The following is a 25,368-nucleotide window of genomic DNA, read 5'->3' as shown; positions in this document are numbered from 1 at the left end:
GGGTATCTATGTATCATTATTTTTCTGGTTTCTTGGCCATGACAGAAAATATGTCTAATAAATAGAATTAAGTAAATCAAATATTTATATTCACAATACAGATAGATGACTAATATACCTATGGGCTGTTTACATGTATCTTCTGCAACTTTTTGTCTGATAGCCACCACTTCTAGGTCTTGCTTGACACAGGAACCAATTGTATGGATCTAACATTACTCAGATCCTAAGCAGTTATTCCCAGGTTTGTTTTATTTATTTATTTATTTATTTATTTATTTATTTATTTCTACCCAAACTGCTTTTACCTCCTGAAATGTTCTCATTATAGGGAAGTATCATTGTCAATTAAATATTAACCAGGCGTCAGAGCACAAGGCTGTAGGGTGCATTGGAACCGGCCATGTGAGTCCGCTGGGCTCAGATTATTATGTGCCTTTTTCCCCCCAACTTCTTCTGAGAGCATGAAACTCACAGCCACTGTATCAAAAGTCAGAGTTCTGCCCCTGGGCTTCCCGCTCTGTCATGGCTTATTTCGTGGGGACAGGCTCCAGCACGTGGCTGACACCTGCAACAGATGTCCTTTTATCCCTCAAAAGCCGTGCATCAGTCCTGCAAGCAAATACAGCCAATGCTTTCAAGCAGGTACCGCAAAATAAAGTTAAGACTTTAAATTGGGAAGGGGGTGTGGTATGAATGAGGGGCTCATTAACAATGGGAGTTTTGGGGCTCAAATGTAGCCTTAGTCTCCAGGTTACTAAATCCTGTCTTTCATAATATATGCCCAAATACCACCTGATGCTGCTCCAAGTCTGATACCAAAACATTGTCACCTTTATACACAATTCTCACACTCCCAACTTATCATCTCTTCTGGAATCGGAGATAGTGCATGTTAGGCTTTAAAATGGGACAGAGCACTGTTGGGGAGAGGGGTTTTTGTCATCTGTGTTTGATCCCTAGAATCCATATTAAAAGCCTGGAGTGGAACTGACTCGAGGACTCAGAGTAAAGGCCGTTGCTGACAAGCCTGAAGAGTTGATTTAATCCCTACAACTCACGTAAATGAAAAAGGAAAAAATATATCCCTGCAAGTTGTCCTCTGACCTCCAAATGTGCGTCTTCATATATGCAGGTGCATACACACATATACACACACACACACACACACACACACACACACACACACACACAGAGAGAGAGAGAGAGAGAGAGAGAGAGAGAGAGAGAGAGAGAGAGAGAGATACAGAGAGAGACAAAAAGACAGAGACAGAGAGAGAGACACAGAGAGACAGAGAGACAGAGACAAAGACAGAGACACAGTGAGACAGTGAGACAGTAGATGAATGTAAAAATACAAAACAAAGTCCATACTTGCAATCCCAATGCAATGAGGTAGAGAAGGTAGATCCCGGGGTTGACTCTCTAACCTGTCTAGTTGAATAGGCAAGCTCCAAGCCAGCAAGAGACCCTGTCCCAGAGCTAAGATGAATAAGTGTTCCTGAGGAGGACAGCCAAGATAGATCTCTGGTCTTCACATGTACACATACACGAGTAACCATTCGCTGTACCTCATTCTGTGCCCATTTATGTTTCTAATTTCCTTCCTCTCTGCTTCTTCTTTTGTCTTTCTTCTTAAGATACATGATCTCATGAAGGCCAGGTGAGCCTTGAATTTGCTACACAGTAGAGAATAATGCTGAAATCCTTACCCTCCTGCCTTCCTGTCCCAAGGCTGGGATGCTGAGATTACAGTTGTGACTGACGACAGCGGCCTTCAAATTTCTCTAAAAACTGTCGGCTAAAGATCTATAGTTTCTTACAGCACCTTTTGGGAATAGCTCCATACTTGCTACTAACGGTTGGGACAGAACAGGGTCTCATGCTTCTCCACCCTCTTTCGCATCATTCTTTAGTCTCTGCCTTCCAACTTTCTCCTGTTCTTGCTCAACTACTTTGAGGTAAATTATATGGAGCAACTACTAAATCCCCAGCCCGGAGTTTATGAAATGATGAAGCCATGTAAGGCAGTGTTGACTTTGAAGACTTGTACTTGTTCTGCACCTACAGCTACCACCTGAGGCTCAGTCCAGAGTCACTTTTTTTTTTTTTTTTTTTTTTTTTGTGGAATATGAGATAGGATTTTACAAGGTGAGATTTCTCTTTAATTAAATTAATTTCTAGCTCTCTCCTTTAGCTCCATCAGCCCTGCAGTTCTTGGGTCTGTGCCATCGTTAATGTTCAGAACTTAACAATGACCCTGGGATTCTGCCAATGCGACTTTAATTAATTTTTGACAGTCGGGTTAAAATGGTGCTTCTCAGTTCATCCTTCCGATTCTTGCTCTCTTTTTATCCTCACAGAAACTGACACATTATCCTTTTCCCTAATCATGTCCACAGTGGTCACATGTAGCCGACAGTTTACTGATGGCAGCCACTGAAAAGCTCACACTGAAGAACATGAGCAGAGGGAACTTGGATGAAGCATTCGGTTGTTCTGATGACAAACTGCTGTCTTACAGAGATCACACTTCCTTATACTTGGGAACGTGTTACCTTATGATGTGATGTCAGAGAACATGGCAAAAATCACATGCAGTTAAGACCATTGCTAAAATCTTCCCAGTATCAGCACCAACTTTCTATTTCTGGTGTTTCTAGAACAGTGGATGCCAAAGTTTTATTTAAGATGAGATGAGGAATAACAGCTGCTTTCTCTCTCTCTCTCTCTCTCTCTCTCTCTCTCTCTCTCTCTCTCTCTCTCTCTCTCTCTCTCTCTCTGTCTGTCTTTGTGTGTGTGTTGTGTGTACCAGCCCCAGCTAAGAATGTACAATTAAAGTCAAGTGGGCTTACTATGAAAACAAACTCACTCTCTCAAGAACCAATTGCTTCCCATGGGAATAGAAGTTTTGGAACAAGACACAACAACCCAGGATCACACATTTAAATTTTGCTGGAGAAATGTCCACGGTCCAGTCATTAACCTGAAATTATTACTCAATCTCAAGATAAATTTTCAGTGAAGTTTACTTTTGTGGCTTAAAACAGAATTTTAGAAAGGTAAGAGTGGATAGTGAATACCATCAAACAGGTAAGGAGATGTTTTCTTAATATAATGGTGAATGCACTGTTATGACATTAGACACCAAGCCAAGCATGCTGCCTCTCTGGTGGACTCTGCCTCAGCTAGAGCCTCATGAGGACACACTTGGAGAAGGAGCACAGAGAATGAGATCAAGGGATGCTTACTTGTCAACACGGTGATTGATCTGGATGGTTTGGTGACCACATTCCCGTTGACTACCACCAGAGTGATTATGTAATAAAGACCGTGATACGTGGCCTTAAAGACCACAGGAGGGGGCAACGTGCTGTTGAACTCCTCAAATTCAAAGAAATAGTTTTTGGATTCACCAGCTACCCTCACAACATACACAGATGCTGGGCTGACTATATCAGAAGCTTCTAAAGACACAACGATGTTGTTGTCGTCTTGGACAGTCACGTGGAACGTCATAACAATCTGTTGAAGAAAAAGACAAGAGATAGTCAGGTGATGGGCAATAAGATTATGCCAAGATCATTTTCCTAAAACTAACACTCAGAGTGATCATGGTCACTTTGGTAGCGATGAATATTTTAGTAACACACCAAAGTCAGTTTGCCCCTCTCATGAAAAATGATCTCAGAGCTTTACAATAAACATTTGATATTCCATTGAAAGTCTGTCTCCAGCTCGTGGAGTATTTAATGTGAAAAGCACACAATAGGCATCAAATGGATGAACAGATGACAAATGAAGTCACTGTCAAAGCTAATTTTCAGAGAAGCCCCGTGTTCTGGTAAGTGGGAGAAGTGTTGGAGCAAACACTATTCTAGAGGAAGTTATTTCAAGGTAATTATTTCCTTTCTCTTGCTCACCTGTCAGTTCTGAGAGTGGGGAAGCTGTCAGGACAGAATCCTGTGACGGTTCTTTTCATTACACACTAGCCAGCTCTTCAGAAGAGAAGCCACGGTAAGATGAAGAACTGACCACACTGAAGAGCCATGGGTGCTTAAAATCCCTCAAGTATTCAGATAAGTTTAGGGGCTAGGGATATAGCTCAGTTGGTAGAGTACTTAGCTTGTATGCACAAAACTAGATTAAGTTCCAAGTTACACACGCACATGCCCGTGCATGTACACACACACACACACACACACACACACACACACACACACACACACACATTACTAGCCCAAGAAATGTCCCAGGAGAAACAACTCAGTAGAAGAATATTTGCTGCTCTATTGTGAGAACTGGAATTCTGTTTCCAGCACCCACAACTGCCTGTAACTGCAGTTCATGAGAGCTGATGTCTTATTATGGCTCTTTTGGGCACCCATACATAACTGCGTGCGTGCACACCCACAAACACCCACACCCACACACACGAATAAAAGAAGGCTTTTAAAAGATATATAAACTATATTTGAAAAATCATTTGTATAGTTATCTTAAATGTCTATTCTATGTAGACTCAAAGGGCAGACACGATCTATTTCTGGTTGCAACCAAGACTCATGTGCTTCCTAGAACCTATTGCTTTGATTCTTCATGCATTTGGTGAGCTGTATAAGTTATCTCACTACCATGAGCCTCAGATTTGTCTTCTATAGCAGGTGCACAGAACTGTTTCAAGGAGTTACCCATCTACTAGGTGTAGGTGCTATAGTCAGCACGACATAGACCACCTACAAAAGATGTCACTGCATGCAAGACGTTCGTCATGAGAGAAATACGGTTGCGTTCAATCTCTGTTTGTAGTTGAGGATCGGAACGGTTAGAGTATTTTCCAAGGGTCATAAGTTCAAAACACAAACTCCCTTTCTGTACAGCAGACCTATTATTGTTTCCTTTAGTTGTTTCTAGACACTGAGTTTGTCACACAGTACATCGAAGTCCTGTGGATTGCCTGAACACATATGAACATCTCTCAAATGTAATCTGTTTGTTGATTTTTGTATGGTACATGTCTTCAGCAACCAAATTAAACTCAAAGTCCTAAAAGAGAGTATAGAATTCTACAAATGTACCAGTACTTTTATGTCCTTCTGGACTCATTTTTATTGGGCCTTAGTACTTATACAAGATATCTCACATTAGAAGGTATTTAGTTCTGTCTTCTCATTAAGAAGGCCAGTGTTGTGTTAGTGGTAATTTAATCATACTGGTGATGTATATCATCTCAGGCCAGGAGGTGTAACTTATATATAGATGTATTTACAGCTCCAGGATCAGAGCCTGGTAGGTGCTGGGTACATCCTGATGTGTGTGGTCACATTTGTAATAGAAGATAGTTTCTATGCATGAATTCTATAGTGGTTCTCGACATTATTCCTCACTCTCAGATATGAGACAGGATACCCTTGCTTTGTGGGTGCCTAGTCCCTCTGCACACACAAGACATTGAATCTCTTGCTTGATGGATCCTTAGTCCCTCAGGGAAGCGAACACAACTGGGTGGCGATGGCAGTGCTCATCTGAAGGACAGGACTGTGTATAGCTGACTCAACACCATTGACATGAGGCTAGCACAGAAGCACTCAACCTTTCTGTCTCCTGAGTCTACTTCCTGATCCTAAATGCTGCTGTCCCTAGCCAGGCAGCTGTGCATACAGCTGCATTTTGTGACAAATCTCAGCCTGTCTTTTCTTTGCTGGGAAGCAGAACCTGAGATATGTCCCTTAGTGGCCTGAAGCAACAGGAAGGAATGCTTGGGACAGGGAAGGCTCAGCTATGAGGAAAAAAAAAAAAGCCAAGAATTCAAACACAGAGTGGACTCAGAATGAGATGGCATTTGGGGATTTCCATGGAAGTTCATGAAATGCTCAGTGAATCAGACACTCTGGTTATAGATAAACCTTCAAACCAACTGATGGCAAATGAAAAGAACATTTTAGTTTTAACTTACTGAATAGTTTGACAAAATATGCTACCTTTTCCATAATAGTTTTAAAATGTAATATACTTTGGAAATCTCAGAAGTTTTGTATCTTGGTGAACTAAAATAGTCAGTCTTACTAGTAAACATTATCTTCCTGATATATATATATATATATATATATATATATATATATATATATATATATATATATATACACACACACACAATGGGTATTAGGTCAACAGTTCAGTTTTATTTGAGGAAAATAAAAATACTATTATTATTATTATCATCATCATCATCATTATTAATCTCTTTCACACAAATAATTTTTTAGCACATAGCAATGAAAAAGTCCTGTTAACCAAAATGTAGGCAAGTAAAGAACTGAACATTTAATTACATTCAAATCTGGCTTTTGCGTCTCATTGATTATAGAAGTTGGTTCGCTAACTCAGAAAACATTAAATTACAAACATTGAAGACATAAAGAATTTTTTGCACTGTGTCTTAGTAAGTCAGGAACCAAGGTGGCTGCAGCGATACGGAGGGGGAGCAAGGGGAGCGTTCTGTGTTTGAGTTGATGTCTAATGTGTCACAATGCTTCACAGACAGCAAACTCTTCCAGAAAAAAGAATAATCTTCCAATGCTAACGGCAGCTTTGGCAATGATAGTGTCAGCTATGAGAATACATCCTGGCCCGTGAACTCCCAGGTTGCCAAAAATAAGCCAGAGCGGCTAATCAGATTCATGTTGTTGGGACTAATGAGGACCGGCAGCCAGCCAAGTGAGAGCTAGGCTCTGAGCCTAGAGGGAACCTTGTCTGCTGCTGCCTTCCCCTTGATCCTTTCGCCCCAGCTCTTCCTGGGATCTGTCTATTTCAGTTGTTCAGGAGGAGGGGCTGACTGTGCGCTCCCGGCATGAACTCCCTGCTAAGAGCAAGAAGGGATAGAAAACTATTCCTAATTTATGTGGTGACTGCAAAAATATCTTTAAGAAAAATTTTTTCTTTTCTTTCTTTCTTTTCTTTTTTTTTCAGGATGCCACCAGTCTCGCTTAACTCAGCAGTAAGGTTTTCACCCCAATGTCCTTTACATGACACGTTTTAAAAGCTTTTTTTTTTAAATTGTTTGCCAGTTTCATACATTTATAGAGTGAGTACCTTCCCCCCTGGCACACTTCTCAGCAGCCTTCCGTCTACTTGTGAGGCTTGGCTTTGTGAGGAGCCCCCTGAGGGTACAGGCAGGAATCTAAATATTAGGCTAGAACAAAGAAGTAATTTCAGGCAGGAATCAAAAATTAGGCTAGAACAAGGAAGTAGGCTTCAGACATGAAAATGACTTTGGGATAAGACAGGGAAGTTGTCTCAGATATTTTGCTCATCCTGATAAATACTTAGAAACAGTGATCACAGGAGTGATCACTGGTCTTTTTTTTATTGCCTTGCTTGTTCTTTGACTATTTCTATTTATTGTCTTGCTTGTTCCTTGACTATTTGCATCTATTGTATTGCTAGTTCCTCAACCTAGAGCTGACCTTAATACTTGCATGTAATTAAAATGGTATAAAAGCAAAAAGGAGGGGGGGGATGGGATAGCTGGTTTTTAGGGATGGGATAGCTGGTTTTTAGGGATGGGATAGCTGGTTTTTAGGGAGGGGAAATGGGGAAAGGGGACGGCATCTGAAATGTAAATAAATAAAATATCCAATTAAAAAAAAGAAAAACAGACATATGAGACTACTGAAGCAAGGAGAACTTGCCAGTAGTTACACCACTGAGGAAAAGGGATACCCTTCCTCCAACTGTTCTTTATCAAGAGTCCCTCTCAGGAGGAGGGACCTCAGTGGATGAAACGAGAGAACCACCTGTCGTATCTCCACCTGTCTCTTGGGCTGTATGGCTCATGAACTAAAGATCCTCTCCCAGGGTCAGCAACTGGGGCCTGAGGTTTGGCTGCAGCTAGAAATGGAAATGCAGGAGCCTGTAACTGGTCCTTAACTAATCCTGGGAGGTAAGAACCACAAGGGATACAATGGAAAACCATACTAGAAAGGCCATGGGGTACAGGACAAAGAATCAGGTTGGCCAGAGACCAGTCACAGGCCCTGGTAAGTAGTCCACATTTCAAAATAAAGAACTCAATGAGAAAATGCACCCAGAGTTACTTAAAACATATAATACTGGATTCATGATTATTATGATTCTCCGCCACTTCATGTCAAATCTTGGCCTATCTTACTGTAGCAGTCTTTTGTTTGTTGTTTGTTTTGAAATGCTAGGTTGAATTCTTTTCCCAGAACTGTTTTATCTCCACAATATCAGAAAATATCCACTGTCCTGTTCAGTATAATATATTGTCATTTCATTCCCACCTGCACAGTGACTTGATAAGAAAATACCATTTGTATTTCTAACTATGCACAGTGAATAATGGGATTTAGTTATCACTCATTCTGTATTGTGTAACTGTATACACACACACACACACACACACACACACACATACACACATTCCATGAGTTATAAGACTTTCTTATTTTAGACATCCCAAAAATGAAGTTCAGAGATCTGCAGACATCCCTGAATACTCATAGATAGTAAATTGCAGAGCAGAAATATAAAACCAGACTCCCTGACTCCCAGCCTTGTGCTATGGATGTAAACAACTTATTTTAGTTCATGTATTAACTGGAAATAATAATCCTTGTGTCTGAGAACTGCTTTAAGGAAAGATCATACATAGAAACGCTCATTACGAAAGCTTGTCAGAGTTGTCACTATTATGCCTTTGTCCTCAGGCTGTAAGGACCCAAAGGAAGAATGATCTCCCAAATGCTACCTTCCGTAGCTGTGCAGAGTTGTTGAGGAACTCCCTCAGCCCAGACCGTGATCGATTTTTCTAGATTATGCTTAACAGATGATTGAAAAGTGTGATATGGAAAGATAGAAATTTAAGGATTAACAGAGTTGGATTCAAATCTGCTTCTTAGGTTTTTTTCCTCATTTTAATTCTTCCCAGGTGTGTCCAACCTAGAGATGGCTGCAAATTAATTCAGCTCAACATATTTGCAGCTGACAGTGTCATATTTAAATATCAAAGGCTGACATCCTCTTGGTTTTTGTTGTCTTAGGTAAGTGTCAGAGATACTAGACCCTTAATGTGAGTGTGTGTGTGTGTGTGTATCCATGCACACACACACACACACACACACACACACACACACACACACACACACACACACACGGTGCATACCACAGCATTTCAGTGGCAGTAACAAGAGGACTTTCAGGAATGAGTTCTCTCAGTCTACCTTGTGGGTCAGAGGGATTGAACTCAGGTCCTCAGGCTTGCCGGCAGATACATTTACCCTGGTGCTGCCATTTCTGGTCTGTTTCCTAACTGATTTTCTTTAGCCTGTGTACGTTTTAGAAGCTGTGCCTTTTTTATAGGATGTCAATACTAAGGATAACATATGAACCAGTAATTCTACCTATCAGTCCCATTACCCACTCATTGGTGCTATGCTCCTGTGACATACACAAAATCATTCTTTCTCTTAGCACTGTGAAAGCCTGAGCTCACCTATTTGAGTGAGGTAACCATGGAAACCACATTCATACTAACGGAGCTGAGAAATTTGGAAACCTGGAAACTGTGCTTAGCTGCTGATTGACTTGCGGGGAGGAGGTGGATTTCCAACCCGTGGGGGGGGGGGCATAAAATCCATATGATCTTAGCAGGTCATAGGTAAATTCTAGACTAGTGACTTTCTTCTAGATCAATGTGCTGTGAGAAGTAAATGATGTTGATAGGCGAATTTTGCCTTTTCTGGGTGAAGTTTAGAAATGGCTTCGTCTTGTGAAAATGCTTGGGGGGGGTGCCGTTGTTTCAGTCACTAGAAGATACCGTGAAAGATGGTAGTCCAGAGCTCTTATTTCAGAATGACCAAATTTAGTTAAATTTCCCTACAACCATGAAGAATCTTTCCAATAATGACACCAGTTAATTAAATTCTGGGGACAGTTAATCTCCTGCTGCCCAAGACCACTCCATTCTTGCTTAGGTAAGACCCTTGGGACATTCTGTGGTTCTGTCCTTTAATGACTCTCCCTTTTAAGTTGCTCAGATCCACAGCAGCGTGTGAAACCTTTAAGGAAAAGAGTCTCATCTGTCCATCATCACTAGGACTCTTCAAAATGTTCCCAGTATCCAGGGGTGGGGGATGGGAAGTTAAAGAAAACAGAGTGCAATACATCAAAGTCTTTTCTCTCAGTTTACTTTCAGATAGTAATGGCCTTGATCTGCTGCAAAGAGAAGCTTCTTTGATGGGGATGGGAGCTGTACTTATCTGTGAGTATAAGGGTCAGCATTTAAAATTCAGTTAGGAAATACACTGGTTTAGTTAAGTGGTCATGGGAGGTTATTATCTGGGATTCCTGACCTAACTGGCCATGGGTAGTTGGCTGTTTCCAGAACTAGTTGATTTTCCTCCTATTAAGTAGTCCTTTAGTCCAGCTGGGCAGCTCTTGGTTACTGCCAAGACATGAGTGCCACTGTTGCACCTTTAAGGACATCTTGCCATGCAGTCATTGCTGTGCCTCACCTGGTCACATCATGGTCGGCACAGCAAACCTCATGGAAGATGGACTGGAAAGACTGTAAGTCAGAGGACCAAGAAGTCTGCTGTGACATTGTGGGTTCTACATATGACAGAGGTGCTACGACCATGAAGTCTCAACAATATGACGGCCTAAAAAGACCTGAAAACTCTAATACCACTTGATACCCAAAGTGAAAATATACCAGGGTCCCATCCCTAGGTAAAGCGCTATAGACAGCTAATGCATGCTAAGAAAAAGAAAATTAGTGTTCCCCAGGGATGAGCCCCTAGTTGGTTATCTAATACCAAGTACTCAGCCCTGAAATCACAGACTTATAAGCAATGTCAAATGAACTCCTCATGTTATATTTATATACTTATTCATATATATAATTAACTATATATATATATATATATATATATATATATATATAATTTAGAAGTTTTAAGAGGTTAAGGACTGAGGCACGAGTGATCTACCTTTAGGTTATAAAGTAGGAACTGGTCATACTCTCATTGTAAAACAAAAGCACATTTCCCTACATACACTGTTCGCTCCAAACCTCTTACTGAGGAAAATAACCAATTGGTAAAGAAGGAATCCTTCCTTCTGAGTCTCGGAAGAGAAGGATCTGGGCAAATGAGCAAAATCAGAAACAGCAAAACTGGAATTCTGCTTATAAAAACAGATGGCTTTATTCCAGAAAGTTCGGGGAGAAACGAGAGACAAAGAGATAAGAAAGCCGTGGAGAAAGGAGCCAGCAAGACAGTGTGATGCTGGGAGGAGGAGGGGGCAGGCAGCCAATGGAAACACAGATGGAGAGGAGCGAAGGCCATTGCAAAGCTGGAAATGCCTAATGCTGTGTTTGAAGATAGCATTTTAATCAGTGCATGTTTCCCTCTCCTGGGTTCCCAGTCTGTAGGAAGGGTCTGCGTTCTCCCAGATCCTTGGTGTGTGTAGGAAGTTTCTGGGATCCAATAAGAAGGCTGGGCTTCACACTAGCACAGCAGGGCACAGAAACACCTTAGTGGAAGCTGGCACTCGAAGGGAGAAAAATCTGCGAGAATGAACACTGCTACTAAGTTACTGAAAATCCCACGGGGGACTTGAAATTGTGTCAGAGCGGACTGGATTTGAAGCCCGCTTTATTTAACTGTCTGTGAGGAGGGAGACATTTCTGACTAAAGTGTGAACGGCCAGATGACAATAGGCAGAGGCGAGAGGGGTTGGAATGATGAAATGATTTAGGAAAGATGAAGGCAATTGAGGTCTAAGTAGCCTTGAGAGAGACTCAGAAGGCATAGCCCGCTGAGCCCAGTGACTTGACCGGTGCATGTGTGCACACACTCACTTCACTGTCATTCATATACAGCAGGATGTGCAGGCAGGTATGGAGAGGGAAGGAGGAGGATGACCCATAGTGTGTTACTGTGGTACAGCTTTAATGCACACAAATCCAGTTGCTAAGTAAGGAATCGAATATACGCATTTCAATTCAGAAGAGAGGCCTGGTCCTAATATTTAGAAATAGCAGGTTCTCCTACATGGTCTGTGACCTCCCTGGTCTACGGCTTCTGACTATGCTGACAGGGCCAGGCATATAGCCTTGGGACTAGTATTACTCTAGTCTCTGTCTCTGTATCTCTGTCTCTCTCCATCTCTCTCTATCTCTCTGTCTCTCTCTCTCTTCACACCCCATCTCTCCAAGATAGGGTTTCTCTGCATATCACTGGCTGTCCTGGAACTTTCTTTGTAGACCAAGCAGACCTTGAACTAAGCAGGCCTTGAACTCACAGTGATCCACCTGCTGCTGCTTTCTGAGTGCTGGGACTAAAGGCGTGTGCCATCATGCCCAGCACTTCTCTCTCCTTTAAAATGCTGAATCGGTGGCTGGAGAGAAACCACGCTCTTAAGAAACCACGCGCTGCTCTTGCAGAGGTGTTTGTTTCCCAGCACCCACCCACATCAGGCAGCTCCCAACTGCCTGCAACCCCAGCTCCAGCAGATCTGATGCCTTCTTCTGGCCCCTATAGGTACCTGAATTCAAATGCTCCCACACATCCCCCCCCACACACACACACAAAAACATAACTTAAAACCAAAATAAGTCATAAACAAAAGACTGTTTACTGATTATGAAGAATAAGACGTAAAATAACAGTCTCTGGGTAAGACGGTGATATCAAAACAACAGGACCACGCAGGAAAGTAACAGCATATTGAGGAAGATGCCATTTGCTCTCTTGAGCACAGATAAATGAACTACACCTCGGATCAGTCTTCCTAGTTTAGAAGACAAGGTCAGTGCTTCTTTTCACAACTCAAGCAGTGGTTTGCATGGAATCTGTCCTGAAACTCAGGCAATCAATGCTGTGGCAGCTTGGGGCGTGGCTTCAGATGCTTAGCAAGAGGTTTTAGCTTTTTCCTCATAGGTGTAGGCATTTGCTCTCCTGACTTCTTTTTCTTTTTTTAATTGGATATTTCCTTTATTTACATTTCAAATGTTATCCCCTTTCCTTGTACCTACCCCCCAAACTCCTTATACCATCCCTCTCCCCCTGCTTCTATGAGGGTGCTCCCCCACCCACCCACCCACTCCTGCCTCCTGCCCTCGCATTCTCCTACATCGGGGCATTGAGCCTTCACAGGACCAAAGGCCTCTCCTCCTGACAAGGCTCTGCTACATATGCGGCTGGAGACACAGGTCCCTCCACGTGTGCTGCTTGGCTGGTGGTTTAATCTCTGGGAGTTCAGGGGTTGGGGGCGGGAGGTCTGGGTGGTTGATGTTATTGTTCTTCCTATGGGGTTGCCATGAAGGTTGGAAATTGTGTGGCAGAGCTGGGTCTATCCTAAGTGTCCAGCCAATAACAGCTCTGGCCATGAAAGCCAGAAAAAAGAAAAATGTAGGAGAAAGAAAGACTTGCACTTCTTCTTCCCAAGTATTAAGCGGAAACTCCTAAAAAGGAAACAGTTTTATACTGTCACTCAGAGCCCTTCACAGTTTGCAGTCCTAGTGTCTTTACCACAACTATTCCATCACAATTTTAAAGAACCCAGCCAAGAGCCAAAACTCAGCAGCATCCCCCTGTCTCTAGCGTTCTCTGCTTCTGCAGTCCTACTTAGGTGTCCCTTGGGGTAACGTTTCCCTTTCCTCACGGTGGCTTGGTGGCTTCTCACACCACATCTCTATTTCAAACACGCAACTTTTATGTTTATACTGGGAATCAGTCTATTTTTGTAATCTTACAATCCGTATCGAGACCTCTTGGGACAGATCCCTCTAGAGGCCGAACTTTACAACTCTGGCAATAGACAGGTTGTTCTTACTGAAGAAGCACAATTCATGTTCCACGTCTCTTCTCCTTCACCCCGCATCTTCCCACCTGCAACAGCATATTTAAATCACCTCAGACTGATACATAAAGAGGAAACGTGCTCCGGCTCTCCATAGGAGGGAGCGTAAAACTGGGGCAACTGGGGCATTTTTCTTGTTCATCTTTATTTCGCAGAGATAACTTTAGGCACCAGTGCGTGAGTTGGGTGCTCAGTTATCACTCGTGTTATTTAGACTCAGAAGACGATGGAGACAACAATACGATAGTTATGCTTTGTAAATGAAGCTCTTGTCTTTGTCTTTGAGGACAGCTGTAGACGGTCAGTCCGCAGCCTACTGTGCTTGGTGAAAGCCTCCATTCTTCAGAAAGTTGCACATGTACATAAAGGAGCCTCTCACACTGGGTGTTGGGACATGCCATGACGTTTACGTGACACATTGAACTTGTTAGCTGCCGTTTCACCGTTAAGGATCTTCCTGTTTTCATTATTGTATCTTTTTAAAAGTGTAAAAAAAAATTAGAAATTTTGCATTATCACAGAAATAATTTTTGAAAGCAGTTGATTGTTTTTATAACTAATATTTAATTAGTATTTAATAAATAATATTTGAGATGTAATTATTTAATATTAGGTAGTCAATAATTTTTGAAAGTAGTTAATTAATCAACTATTAGATCATTTCTATGGTAGTGAACTTCATGGCAGTGGTGAACTAGTGTGTAGGATTATTCAGAAATGTTCCAGCCTCTTTCATACATATCCTCATTTAGAAATAAAGTCGCTGTTGGTGTCCAGACACAAATCCTAGTCCAGTGTACTTGTGTCCACTATCTATAGCGTTTAGGGTAAGACATTTCCATTTATGATGTTTTATTCATTAAGTCACAGCAGAGCACTTTTTCACAGACAGCTGAGAGCAAAAGCGCCATGATTTGAAACCAATGTCAATGAACTGGAACTTCTGAGACCTGCCTTTCCTGTCTCGAGCACCCTGAAAATTAGTTTGAGACATCAGTACTGAGCTTTCCTTTCTTAAGCTCCGGCTCTCTCTTTCCTCTTTCTACCTCTCCCATTTCCTCTCTTTATGCCTTTTCTCCTGTCAGCTCTGTGTCTGTTTAGTTCTCTAAGTTTTCCTGGTAGATTTTAGCCTCACGAGGATAAAAGCCGTCTCGTTGACTAACATGTTGCTTTGCTCTTTGGATTTTAATAAATGTTTGCGGAGTTAAATCCATCTCTGTATATCCACTGAGCCCTTCCCACAGATCCTTCCTGTGACTCCAGTTGATCCTCGTGTCTCAGAGTTCTGATTAGTATATCTCTATTTCTATTTTGTGAGGGTGTCACCCCGATCATTAGAGATAGAGGTGAAAAAAAAAAAAGAAATACTGTCCTAAGTAAGGGAGATGATAAGACAGGGAGACACGGAAGAGAATGGAGAGGAGCGTGGGATCCAAGAGAGGAGGAAAAAAATGTACAAAAGGTAACTGGGACATGAGAGAAAAGCTTCCAAATTAAGAACAGTCTCTTCCTCACTGTTGGGCAGATACAACTCAAGCTGAGCGGTGGGTACATCTCACTTGTCTCCTTTCAGCCATCCGTCCCCCTCCCCCGTCTTCTCCAAACCAAGGCTACAATCTGTTTCTGACTTTCAGAGAATTATATGTTCTTAGCATCATACAGATTAAGTCATTAATAAATCATCTGTTGCTATGGAAACTATGAGACTTCTCATCATCCACCTACCCATGAAATGGCCATCCATGTTCACTTGACTAGGTTTGTGTATGGAGAATCAGTTATTGGATGGGAGGACTGCCTTCGCTTAGTAATTCTGCAGAGTTATGAATTAATAAAGCTGAGCACATGGGTCATTTTTAAGCTTTAAGGGATACATACCAGATTTCCGTTTAAACACTAACTATCGGGGTCTGTTTTCTTTGGTCACTTCTCCTGAGTTTTTTTCTATTAGCTTAGGCTTTTAGGAAGCAAATCATAGACTATTTGCTCACCTAATTTACTAATATTTTATAATAATATAATCTATTTTCTAAACAAGGTTGTGCATAATTTGTGATAGGTAATAGGAATAATTACATATACTTAGTGTGTAACAGGGCGATTCTTTTGTTTGGGATCTGAAATACCATTTACATGATGCATTAGCTTAGTTGATTAATGGGTCTTGGGTGCAATCCACTTAGCACTCAACGTGTGAGAGATTTTTACTTATCAGGTAATTATTATTTAAGTCCAAACTGACTGCTGCAATGAAAATGAGAAATGAATAACAACAACAATATTTAGCATATGTCAAGTACCTAATATAACCCAAGCATTGTTTTATGCATTTCAGATGAGTTGTGTCTCTTACTTGAAGCAATATGTAGAAATTATTATTATTATTATTATTATTTAATCAATGACTAGGAAGTAGACAAAAGAAATTCAAATACAAATCCAAGCAGTAATTTTACATTCTTTCTTCAGGCTTGATACAAGAGCATATTTGTGAGACCATAAAAAATCCCTGTCACATAGAAATTAATTCTAAATAAATAGTAACTGTCATAGCCAGCAAGTGTTATAAGAACAAAGTGCCAGGGTAAAAAGGATGCTCTACTAGCAAAAGTGAACTGAATAGTTGAGATAAATCAAGCAGGTAAAGAGTGTGGTTCTGGGCATTACAGATACAGGGTATCCTGGGGACAGAGATTGGATACAAAACCTTCTCGGAGGAGGCAGGACCTTGTATGCCATGCTTAGATGCCAGGGAGGTCCTCCATGGGTGTTATTGTTCTGTGCATGAGGAGACACGAGCAACCTTCTAGGAGAACGAGGGTCTGAGTGGGAGTGTGTAGCTTGGAGGGGGTAAGTAGGACCTTGAGATCAGTAAGCCAAGGAAGCACCAGGTACAGGACAAGGATCATTGTTATTAAAGGGGAAGCACAAGGGGAGAATAATTCTCAATATAGTCTTCTTGATTCAAGCCAATGAAATTTATATTATAATGTTCCAACAAGTTCTTAAACTTGCCAGTGCTGTTTGATTTTCTTCTTCAAGAGACAAAGTTTACTTAGGCAGGTTTTCTGCTCATCCTCCAGAAAAACTAAGGAAATCGGATGGTTTGGCCAATGGTGGGAATTAAGGCTGGTTTTTGAAAACAGATGATTATTTTCAAAGAAGTGATGAAAACCACCTTCAGTATTTGTTATTTTTAGACAAAGAAGAAATAAAAACAAAAACGAGACACAGACACTAGGCGTTTTATCACTGTATTTGGTCATAAATGTAGTTGAAATTATATTACCAGAGGAAAAAAAGTGTATACTAATCACTAAATAGGACTTTAGTAACTTAAAAGTCACATAAGCTTAAAAAGGGATCTGAGATTCTAAAGCTTTTGAGAAGCACCGGAGGGTGATACCACTGCTGGGCCAAGAACATAATCGAGTGGTAAGGCCTTCATTTTCAAAGTTTCACATTCATATGCTGTAGGCATAAATCCTATGGATCCAGATAATTCATGTATCTTTGTTTACTTTTATCTTTTTTTTTTTCAATATTCTTGTCCCAGCCAGTGTGACAAGATCCAGAATCATCTAGACTAACGCTGGTCTAAGCAGGGCTTGCCAGTGTTTAAAAGTTGTTCTCACTGAGGAAATGAGTGACAGAGTGGGCAGGGTAATTTGCAGATAATCCAGTGTGAAATCTCCTTAGCTAGTTGTGGGTTTTGGTCACATGTGAAAAACACGCATACCTGAATAGCACAGGGCAGCACTAGTCGCATACAAATCACTGTCATCTCAGAAATTGACACGGTGAGGAAAGCAAGTCCTCTGCTTTAGACATCTGAAATCAAGTCCTGTCACTAACTTCCCAATCTGTATTAACCTTTGACTGACCTGCGCCTCGTTTTCTATGCACTTTTTCATGTCAAATGTATGTTTAAAATCATTAACAAAAGGCATGTGTATAATGTGTATAGAACTCCTATGTTCCAGAGAAGGTAGTGAATAATTAAGAGAGCTCATGTAAACAGACCAGCAGAGCTTTTTCCTCTCTAAGTTATAAAAATTCAACTAGTAGCTCAAAGGCTAATTTTCTTCTGGTAGAGATTTGAAACTAGTTGAGAAATTTCTTCATTACGGTAAATAAAATAACATCAATGAAAACTTGAGATGTTTTTGAACCCAAACCCCTATCATTCCATGTGTTTAGGAAAGAACTAGCAGATGATACCATTAAAAGACTAGAGCATACATTCAAAATTCTGGTTTTTCTTGAGGCATTAGCCTGGACAAGAATGTTTAAAATAAAGGATCAAGATCGGAATCTACCCTGAAGCAATGGAAGTATGTGAATGACCTGACAGAGAATTCAAACTGACTTTTGAAAAATGTATGCTCAACAAGGTCAAAAGAAAAAGCATATGAAAAAAGTGAGAACTCAAATGAGATTTAAAAAAAAAAGTTTTTTAAATTGTCTAGGAAATTGTATCTGACGAGACTTACGTAAGAACAAATAACTCAACTGAAAGTCACTGGAGTTATCCAAAGGCATTTTAGGCTAATTGAAAGTAAGATTTGAAAACCCCAAGGAAGGAGCAAACAGAAAAAAAATGATAGAAAAGTGGAAGAATCTTCAGGCCTTCTAAGATGCAATTGGGTTGGCTGGCTAGTGTACACTCTACAATAAAAGGAACAGAAAGCGTATTCAAAGAAACAATGGTTGAAAATGATCTATATCTGGGAGCAGAAATTCAGGAAGCCTTAGAGTTCTAAATAAGATTAACTTAAACAACACTGGTGAGTATCACAACCAAATTGTCAATCCAGACAAGATCTCATAGCAGCAAAGAAGATATGACCATATGCAATAGTTTTTCCACGGGGCTGCTAGACCGTTCTTCAGCTGATTTTTTGCAGCCAGGACAAATCAGGATGTCATAGCACAGCATGGCAAATGCAAAGCCTTTTAATAATCAAGCATACTATATGTCACCTTGTTGTGGTATCATAGGTGAAGCTTCGCTCTCATTCCTAGGGGACACAGTCTCACAGCAGATTTCCTGGTCCTCTGAAAATTCTTACAATCTTTCTACCACCTAAGATGTTCCCTGATCCTTGCATGTATGTTTTATGTTATGGATATATCAACAATATGGCTGTTTAACAAGCTCTGAACACTGATAGTACCAATAGACATGATGTGTGTGTGTATATATATACATACATATACATGTATATATATGTGTGTGTGTATAAATATATGTATATATGCATATGTATACACACACACACACACACACACACACACACACATATATATATATATATATATATATATATATATATATATATATATACAATTAAAAAGAAAGAGGCCATGAACTCAAGAGAGATCAATGAGAGGCATAGAGAGTATTAGAAGGATGAATGGGAAGTGAGGATTATATAATTATACACACACACACACACATACACACTATAATTGACAACATTGGCCTTCAAAGCTGGAGGTAAGCAGACTTTCATGGGCAAACAAAAGGTAAAGTAATTCGTCACCTTGTTGGTCTGCCTTATGAGATCACATCACGAAAGTACCTGAAGTACAAACCTTGCTGAGAAATGTAGCCACGCAGACAGAATATTATGCAGAATGCTCTAACATTCTAATGGCAAGGAATGCACCACTTTTTGGTCCAATATAAAAGACGAGGGGCATTAAAAGCTATTATAACTGTAAAATACAATAACATCTACACAATATTAAAAAATGTAAACTGCATAATGAGTAACAAATCAGGGTGGATGAAGCAAGAGTATGTGTTGAAGTCTGTTCTTACTTTGTAGCCCACAGTGCTTAGAACTCTCTGTGTAGCCCAGGATGACCTCAAATTCATGCCAGTGTATACTTGGGAAGTGGAGGCAGGAGGGTGGAGAGTTCGAGCTCATCTTGTGAGATAAGGGGAGAATTTTCTTCTTTAAAGCTGAAGTATATCCCTTCCCACTTTCTGTATATGTATGTAACTTATAGCTTGGACATTTATTTGTCAACCAACACCCTCGTCACTCCATGCCATGGCTGTTGTGAGTAACATTGGGATTGAGTGGGAGTTCAGATATCTCCCCAAGTTACCATCTTCATTTCCTCTGGATATAAATTTAGAAGAGAGTGTTCTAAATCCCACAGTGCCTCTAGTGTTATCTTTTGAATTGACTCTACCCTGTTTTCCATGTCTCTGCTTATTTACATTCCTCCCCCAATGGTGTACACAGGTTCTACTTTCCCCACACCTTTCAACTTCAACAAGTATTTGATGACTACCTACTGTGTGCAACTTTTATAATGGATCTTTGTAAGTACCTACTGTGTGCACCCTTTTTCTAAGGTGGTCAACATAGTTTTCTACTCTTACCACCCATCCCCCATAATCACTTCCTTTTGCCAAGCAGGGAAGACGTGCTAAAGAAGAAGGCAAAATTGAACTGCTAGGTGCATTTGAACAAGATTTAATGAGGCTTAGTAATGTAAAAGTTTACTCTAAAACCTACACTGTAATTGGGTCTGTTGGAATAGCTCCCTGGCAGAGAACCTGTCTATGTGAGACCCTGAATGAATGAATGAATGAATGAATAAATAAATAAATAAAATTAAAAAATAGACTGTTTTTAATTAAATTGCATTGGGGTCTGCTAAACAAGGAATATGCATATGTACATTTGTTCATATGTGAATATTTGCTGTCACAGTGTTTGTGGTGTGTGTGTGTGTGTGTGTGTGTGTGTGTGTAGGCCAGAGGTTGAAGTTGGATGTCTTCCCAGTCATTCCATCTTATTTTCAAAAATTGTTATTATGTGCACATGGGAAAGAGTGTCAGGGTTGTGGGCCAGAGAGGATGATGGGTCTCCCTGAGATGGAGTTACAGGTGATTGTGCTCTGCCCCATGTGGATTCTGGGACCCAAACTCAGGTCCTTTTAGCCTCTGAGCCACCTTTCCAGCACCCCACCTTATCTTCTAAGACAAGACTGCTGGCTAAACCTGGGGTTTACCAGGTTGCTAGATCAGATGGCTGGCAGGCTGCAAGGGAGCCTCACGCCTTTCCTCCAACACTAGCTATACAGACAGAGGCTGATGCAGATTCTTTTGTGGGTGCTGGAGTCTGATCTCAGATTCTCAAACTTGCAAGATCCTCTACTGACTGAACCACCTCCCAGACCACACTTTTATATTTTAGAAGCTAAGCAAAGCATACAGCATGTGTTTCTAAGCAGTTTTTTTTTTTTTTTTTTTTTTTTTTTTTTGTCATAGCATGGCTGCCAACTTGTTCCTCTGTTGTCATAGTCACATCAAGTAAAAACAGTTTGAAAAACCGTGAGAACTGAAATCACCATGTCTCCATGACAAGGGGCAATTTTCACTTGTGTCTGACAGCAGCTTGATTAAAATTTTATTTCAAATCAAAATACACATTTTCCTTTAAGACAGACCTGAAATCCACGATTTTTCTCAGAAAGGACAACCTTTTTGCACTGAGCATGATGTAAGATTTGGAGCCTTTCATTCTATGGAGAATAATAAGTGAACCAGCAATTCTACGAACCTGTGGTTGTCCCTTAGATGTGAGGTTATGTCTGTGGAGGATTGCTGTGATTATTGATTGACAGGAAGGCCCAGCTCACTATGGGTGGCCCTGTTGCCAGAGGGGAGGGTTCCTATACTGTGTGAGAGTGTAGGGGGCACACTGGAAACACGCACACAGCATGATGCCTTCCTTTCTCTCTGTTCTTGATGTGACACGGCTACTATGACTCCCTAAAAGTGTTGAGATGTAACCTAGAATTGTAAACTGAAATACACCTTCCTCCCTTAAACCGCTTTTGGTCAGGGTAATTTATCACAGTGCAGAAACAAAAATAAAACATAGGCAGAGGTCCAGGATGCATCTGGAAGTCCCCCTGGATGCCTCCTTCAGATTTGCACAGGAATTAATTGTCTTTAAATTTAGTCATTCTGCAGACATGTGTTTTCTCCTTCCTAGTCTGAGTTTCTGTCAGCGGGGGTCCTAGGGGGTGGGGAACAGGGAAGAGAGGAAGTCTCCCCTTGACTCCCAGAGATCAGCAGAGGGTTAAACTCTCCTTATAGTGAGCAGCACTGAAACTCAAGGTAGCATCCCTGCTGAGTTGGTGTCTCTCACATTTTGTCTTTTTATTCTTTGCAAATGGGCTGGAATTGAGCAACAAGGACTGCCAAAGTGATCTTTCCTCCCAGATTTACTTAAGTGCAATTTGGGAGTGGTATCTTATGACATTTATACTTCCGTGTCTTTCTCTCGTGAAACTCATCCACAAAGAAAATCAAGGCCTTTTGTCTGTCTCTTGGTTTCACTTGTCATAACAGGTATGCGCTGAAGACTTCCGACCAACCCACAGGCTGATGCTCTAACTGGATTCCTGTTCTGTCAGGCAGCCTCAGGCTTAAGCTGGATGACTCGTGCTCTGGCAGGAGGCATCAGTAGGCAAAACACAAAAGGAGTCACAGCAAGGTGGGCAAACTGACTGTGTGCCAACAGGCAGGACAGAGTGGTCAAATGATGGGTGATAATTATCTCAAGAATGAGTAGCATGGGGTTTTGGTGGATGCCACTTGCTTGACTTTTTTTTTCCTCTTGCAGGTAACGTCCCGTTAGCTCCAAGCTGAGAACAGCATACATATTCCTCACATACCCACTGTGCACACTGGGATTGACCTCAGTGTCCATCAGTGTACAGTTTGATGCTTTCTCTCATGACCTGAGTTAATCAGGAAAGACTAGAATGAGCCTCCTCTTACTGCCTCTGATATGGGACATGTGGCCTTGTTTATATTGTGAGGACCTCTTTGTCCCCCAACAGGACAAAAACCAGCAAGATGGTAGGAAGAAAATAAAAGACTTTGAGAGACATCTTGTGATTCTGGTTCTTCTGAGAACTCTCCATTCTCTGACTATGAGACTGGTTGCAGAGACCTGAGGACATTGGTCAAGTTTAACTCTCAGAGAGGAACTGACGTACAGAAGTGCTGACTATGCAAGCATGAGGAGCTAAGCTCAAATCTCCAGTACCTGCCCAGGAACCGCAGCACACAAATGCAGTTCCAGCACTCAGGGGTAGAGACAGGAGGACTTCAGAGGCTTCCTGGACAGAGTCTAGTCTAGCTAAATGTCGGATAATGAGTTTCAGTGAATGACTCTGTCTCAAAAACTAAGGTGGAGAATGACAGAGGAAGATAAAGGAGGCTAGCCTCCGGGCTCCACAAGTGTGTGAATTCACACATACGTGCACATGTAACACACACACACACACACACACACACACACACACACACACACACACACACACGTTAATAAAAACAACACAAACCTCAACAATTAAAGAACAGATTTAGGAGTGTTGATTTTATTTCACACTGAAGCACCCTTCTCTTAGCTGCTTTTCTAAGTTGGCCAATGCCTTCTAAGTAAGGCATCAGAAGGAGATGTTAAGACACCCAGTGATTCACTGCTTATAAAACCCATATATTCAGGATCTTCTTAGCATGCTGCAATCCACTTTACAATACGTTTCAGGGGACTTTCCCGTCGGGCATAAGTTCATCTCATTTGGATTTGGCTAACATGTTCCTTTTGAGCTGCTTCTGTCCTCTCCTGATATGTGCCTGCATCTTTCTGCACATGTGCCTGAGGCCTGGTTTACAGAAATCAGGGCTAATCTATAGGTGGTAGCTCACAATGTGAATGGAGGCAGAAATCTGTGGGAACAAGCTTATGCCAGTTTACACTGGTTAATTTGGGTGACATATCTCTTTTTCTAACCAGAGATAACAAAATACAATGGTGATACCCAGGATGAGTACACACTGACTATTACTGCAAATGTGGGTCACAGATTGGGCCTAAGTAGAAGTAATTTTAATATTGGGTTACTCTTAGGAGTTTGATCATAGTCAAACAAAAGAAGTCTTTAAAAAACAAACATATTGAAAATATCCAAGTAACTTGTTTCTTCGGCTTTCTTAAAGTAATGTTTCTTGGTGAGTACATTGTCCTAGGTTCTAAGACCGTCAACTTCGCTTTTATTCATTATCAAAACGTATGTGGATTCACTGATACATTCTGGATTGAAATACAAACTTATTGAATAAATACCAATTAAAACGTTAATCTATTTCATACCCCTATTCTTTAATAAGGAGAACACATAATCACTGCACAAAATTAAGGCACAGAAATTATGACCAAAACATAGGAAAAGTCTCATAAGCTCATTATCCAGAGGTGACCACATACTATTATTATTTAATAAAAATGTGATCCTGTTGTTTTGTAATCTTTCTCAATTAATGTGGGGAGAAAACCTACTAATGTATATTCTCTGCTTTTGTTTATTTTACACAACTGTGTTGTATTCTACTGCAGGAAACCTTGAGACTTTCTAGTGTTTGCTAGTTACAGCAGCTGTACTGCAGTGAATAGTCCTGCTGTTCTTGGTTATTACCCCTAATTGGTTCACTTTGTGCTGTGAGAAGTGAATATCACAGACTAGATAAATTATAGATGACATATATTCATTTTTCTCATGGTCCCTGGCCTGGGGAGCCCACAGTTGAGCAGGCATATCATTGAGGGTCTATTTGCTCCATTATATAACATGATAAAGCGTCAAGAGCCTATCACAAAGCCCATGGGAGAGTAGGTCTAAGTTCATCCTATTCCCAAGAGAGCTAATCTAGCCCTGTGTAAAACCATTCATCCACTCCTAAGGACCAAGTCCTTGTGATATAATCATCTTAATACAGTGGCAATGGACTGGAATGTCAATGTAAATTTGGAGGAAGCCTTTAAATTGATGCCTGAGGGATAATGCCAGTTTAAAAACTCTTTATTGACCTTCATCTGCCATACTCATTCCAGATACTGTAACAACAGGCTGGAAAATGAGTGCCATATAACGGGAATTTTACTCATTATGGTTAAGGAGGCTGAAAGTCTAAGGCGGAGGTCTGGCATAGTAGGCATCGCCACCTTTGTCAGAGCAGCTGTGGTTATCCTCTAGAGACCATCAGTAACATGTGACCTGTTGATATTTGCTCATAGAAGGAGGGTTGTGAAGGGCCATTAAGCCATCACCCAAGAGTCTAGCAATGGCATTCTGCATCCCTTCCCAGTGGTAATTAACTACACACCAGCTACTCATGGTCTCATGGATGCTGGAGTAGAAGCACCGTAGAAGGGTAACTGAAATGGGCACTTCCATCTTTTAAAGGAAGTTGTCTTCTTCTTCTTCTTCTTCTTCTTCTTCTTCTTCTTCTTCTTCTTCTTCTTCTTCTTCTTCTTCTTCTTCTTCTTCTTCTTCTTCTTCTTGTTTTTCAAGACAGGGTTTCTCTGTGTAGCTCTGGCTGTCCTGGAACTCACTCTGTAGACCAGGCTGGCCTCGAACTCAGAAATCCACCTGCCTCTG

The 25,368-nt window shown here is 41.0% G+C and overlaps 1 protein-coding gene across 5 annotated transcripts in view; it reads right to left on the bottom strand.

The window, feature by feature from the left end:
- Ptpro (protein tyrosine phosphatase receptor type O) overlaps window positions 1-25,368 on the bottom strand; it is a 216,303-nt gene that overhangs the window by 98,858 nt on the left and 92,077 nt on the right. For all 5 annotated transcript variants that reach the window (XM_034511956.2, XM_034511957.2, XM_076940702.1 and 2 more), the window contains exon 2: window positions 3,252-3,525. In XM_034511956.2, the coding sequence (XP_034367847.1) occupies window positions 3,252-3,525 (274 nt within the window). The remainder of the gene's footprint in view (window positions 1-3,251; window positions 3,526-25,368) is intronic.

This window comes from Arvicanthis niloticus, chromosome 9, assembly GCF_011762505.2.
Source record: "Arvicanthis niloticus isolate mArvNil1 chromosome 9, mArvNil1.pat.X, whole genome shotgun sequence".
NCBI lineage: Eukaryota > Metazoa > Chordata > Mammalia > Rodentia > Muridae > Arvicanthis > Arvicanthis niloticus.
The sequence above is the reverse complement of the archived record's forward strand: the minus strand, read 5'-3'. Positions and strand labels throughout refer to the sequence as shown.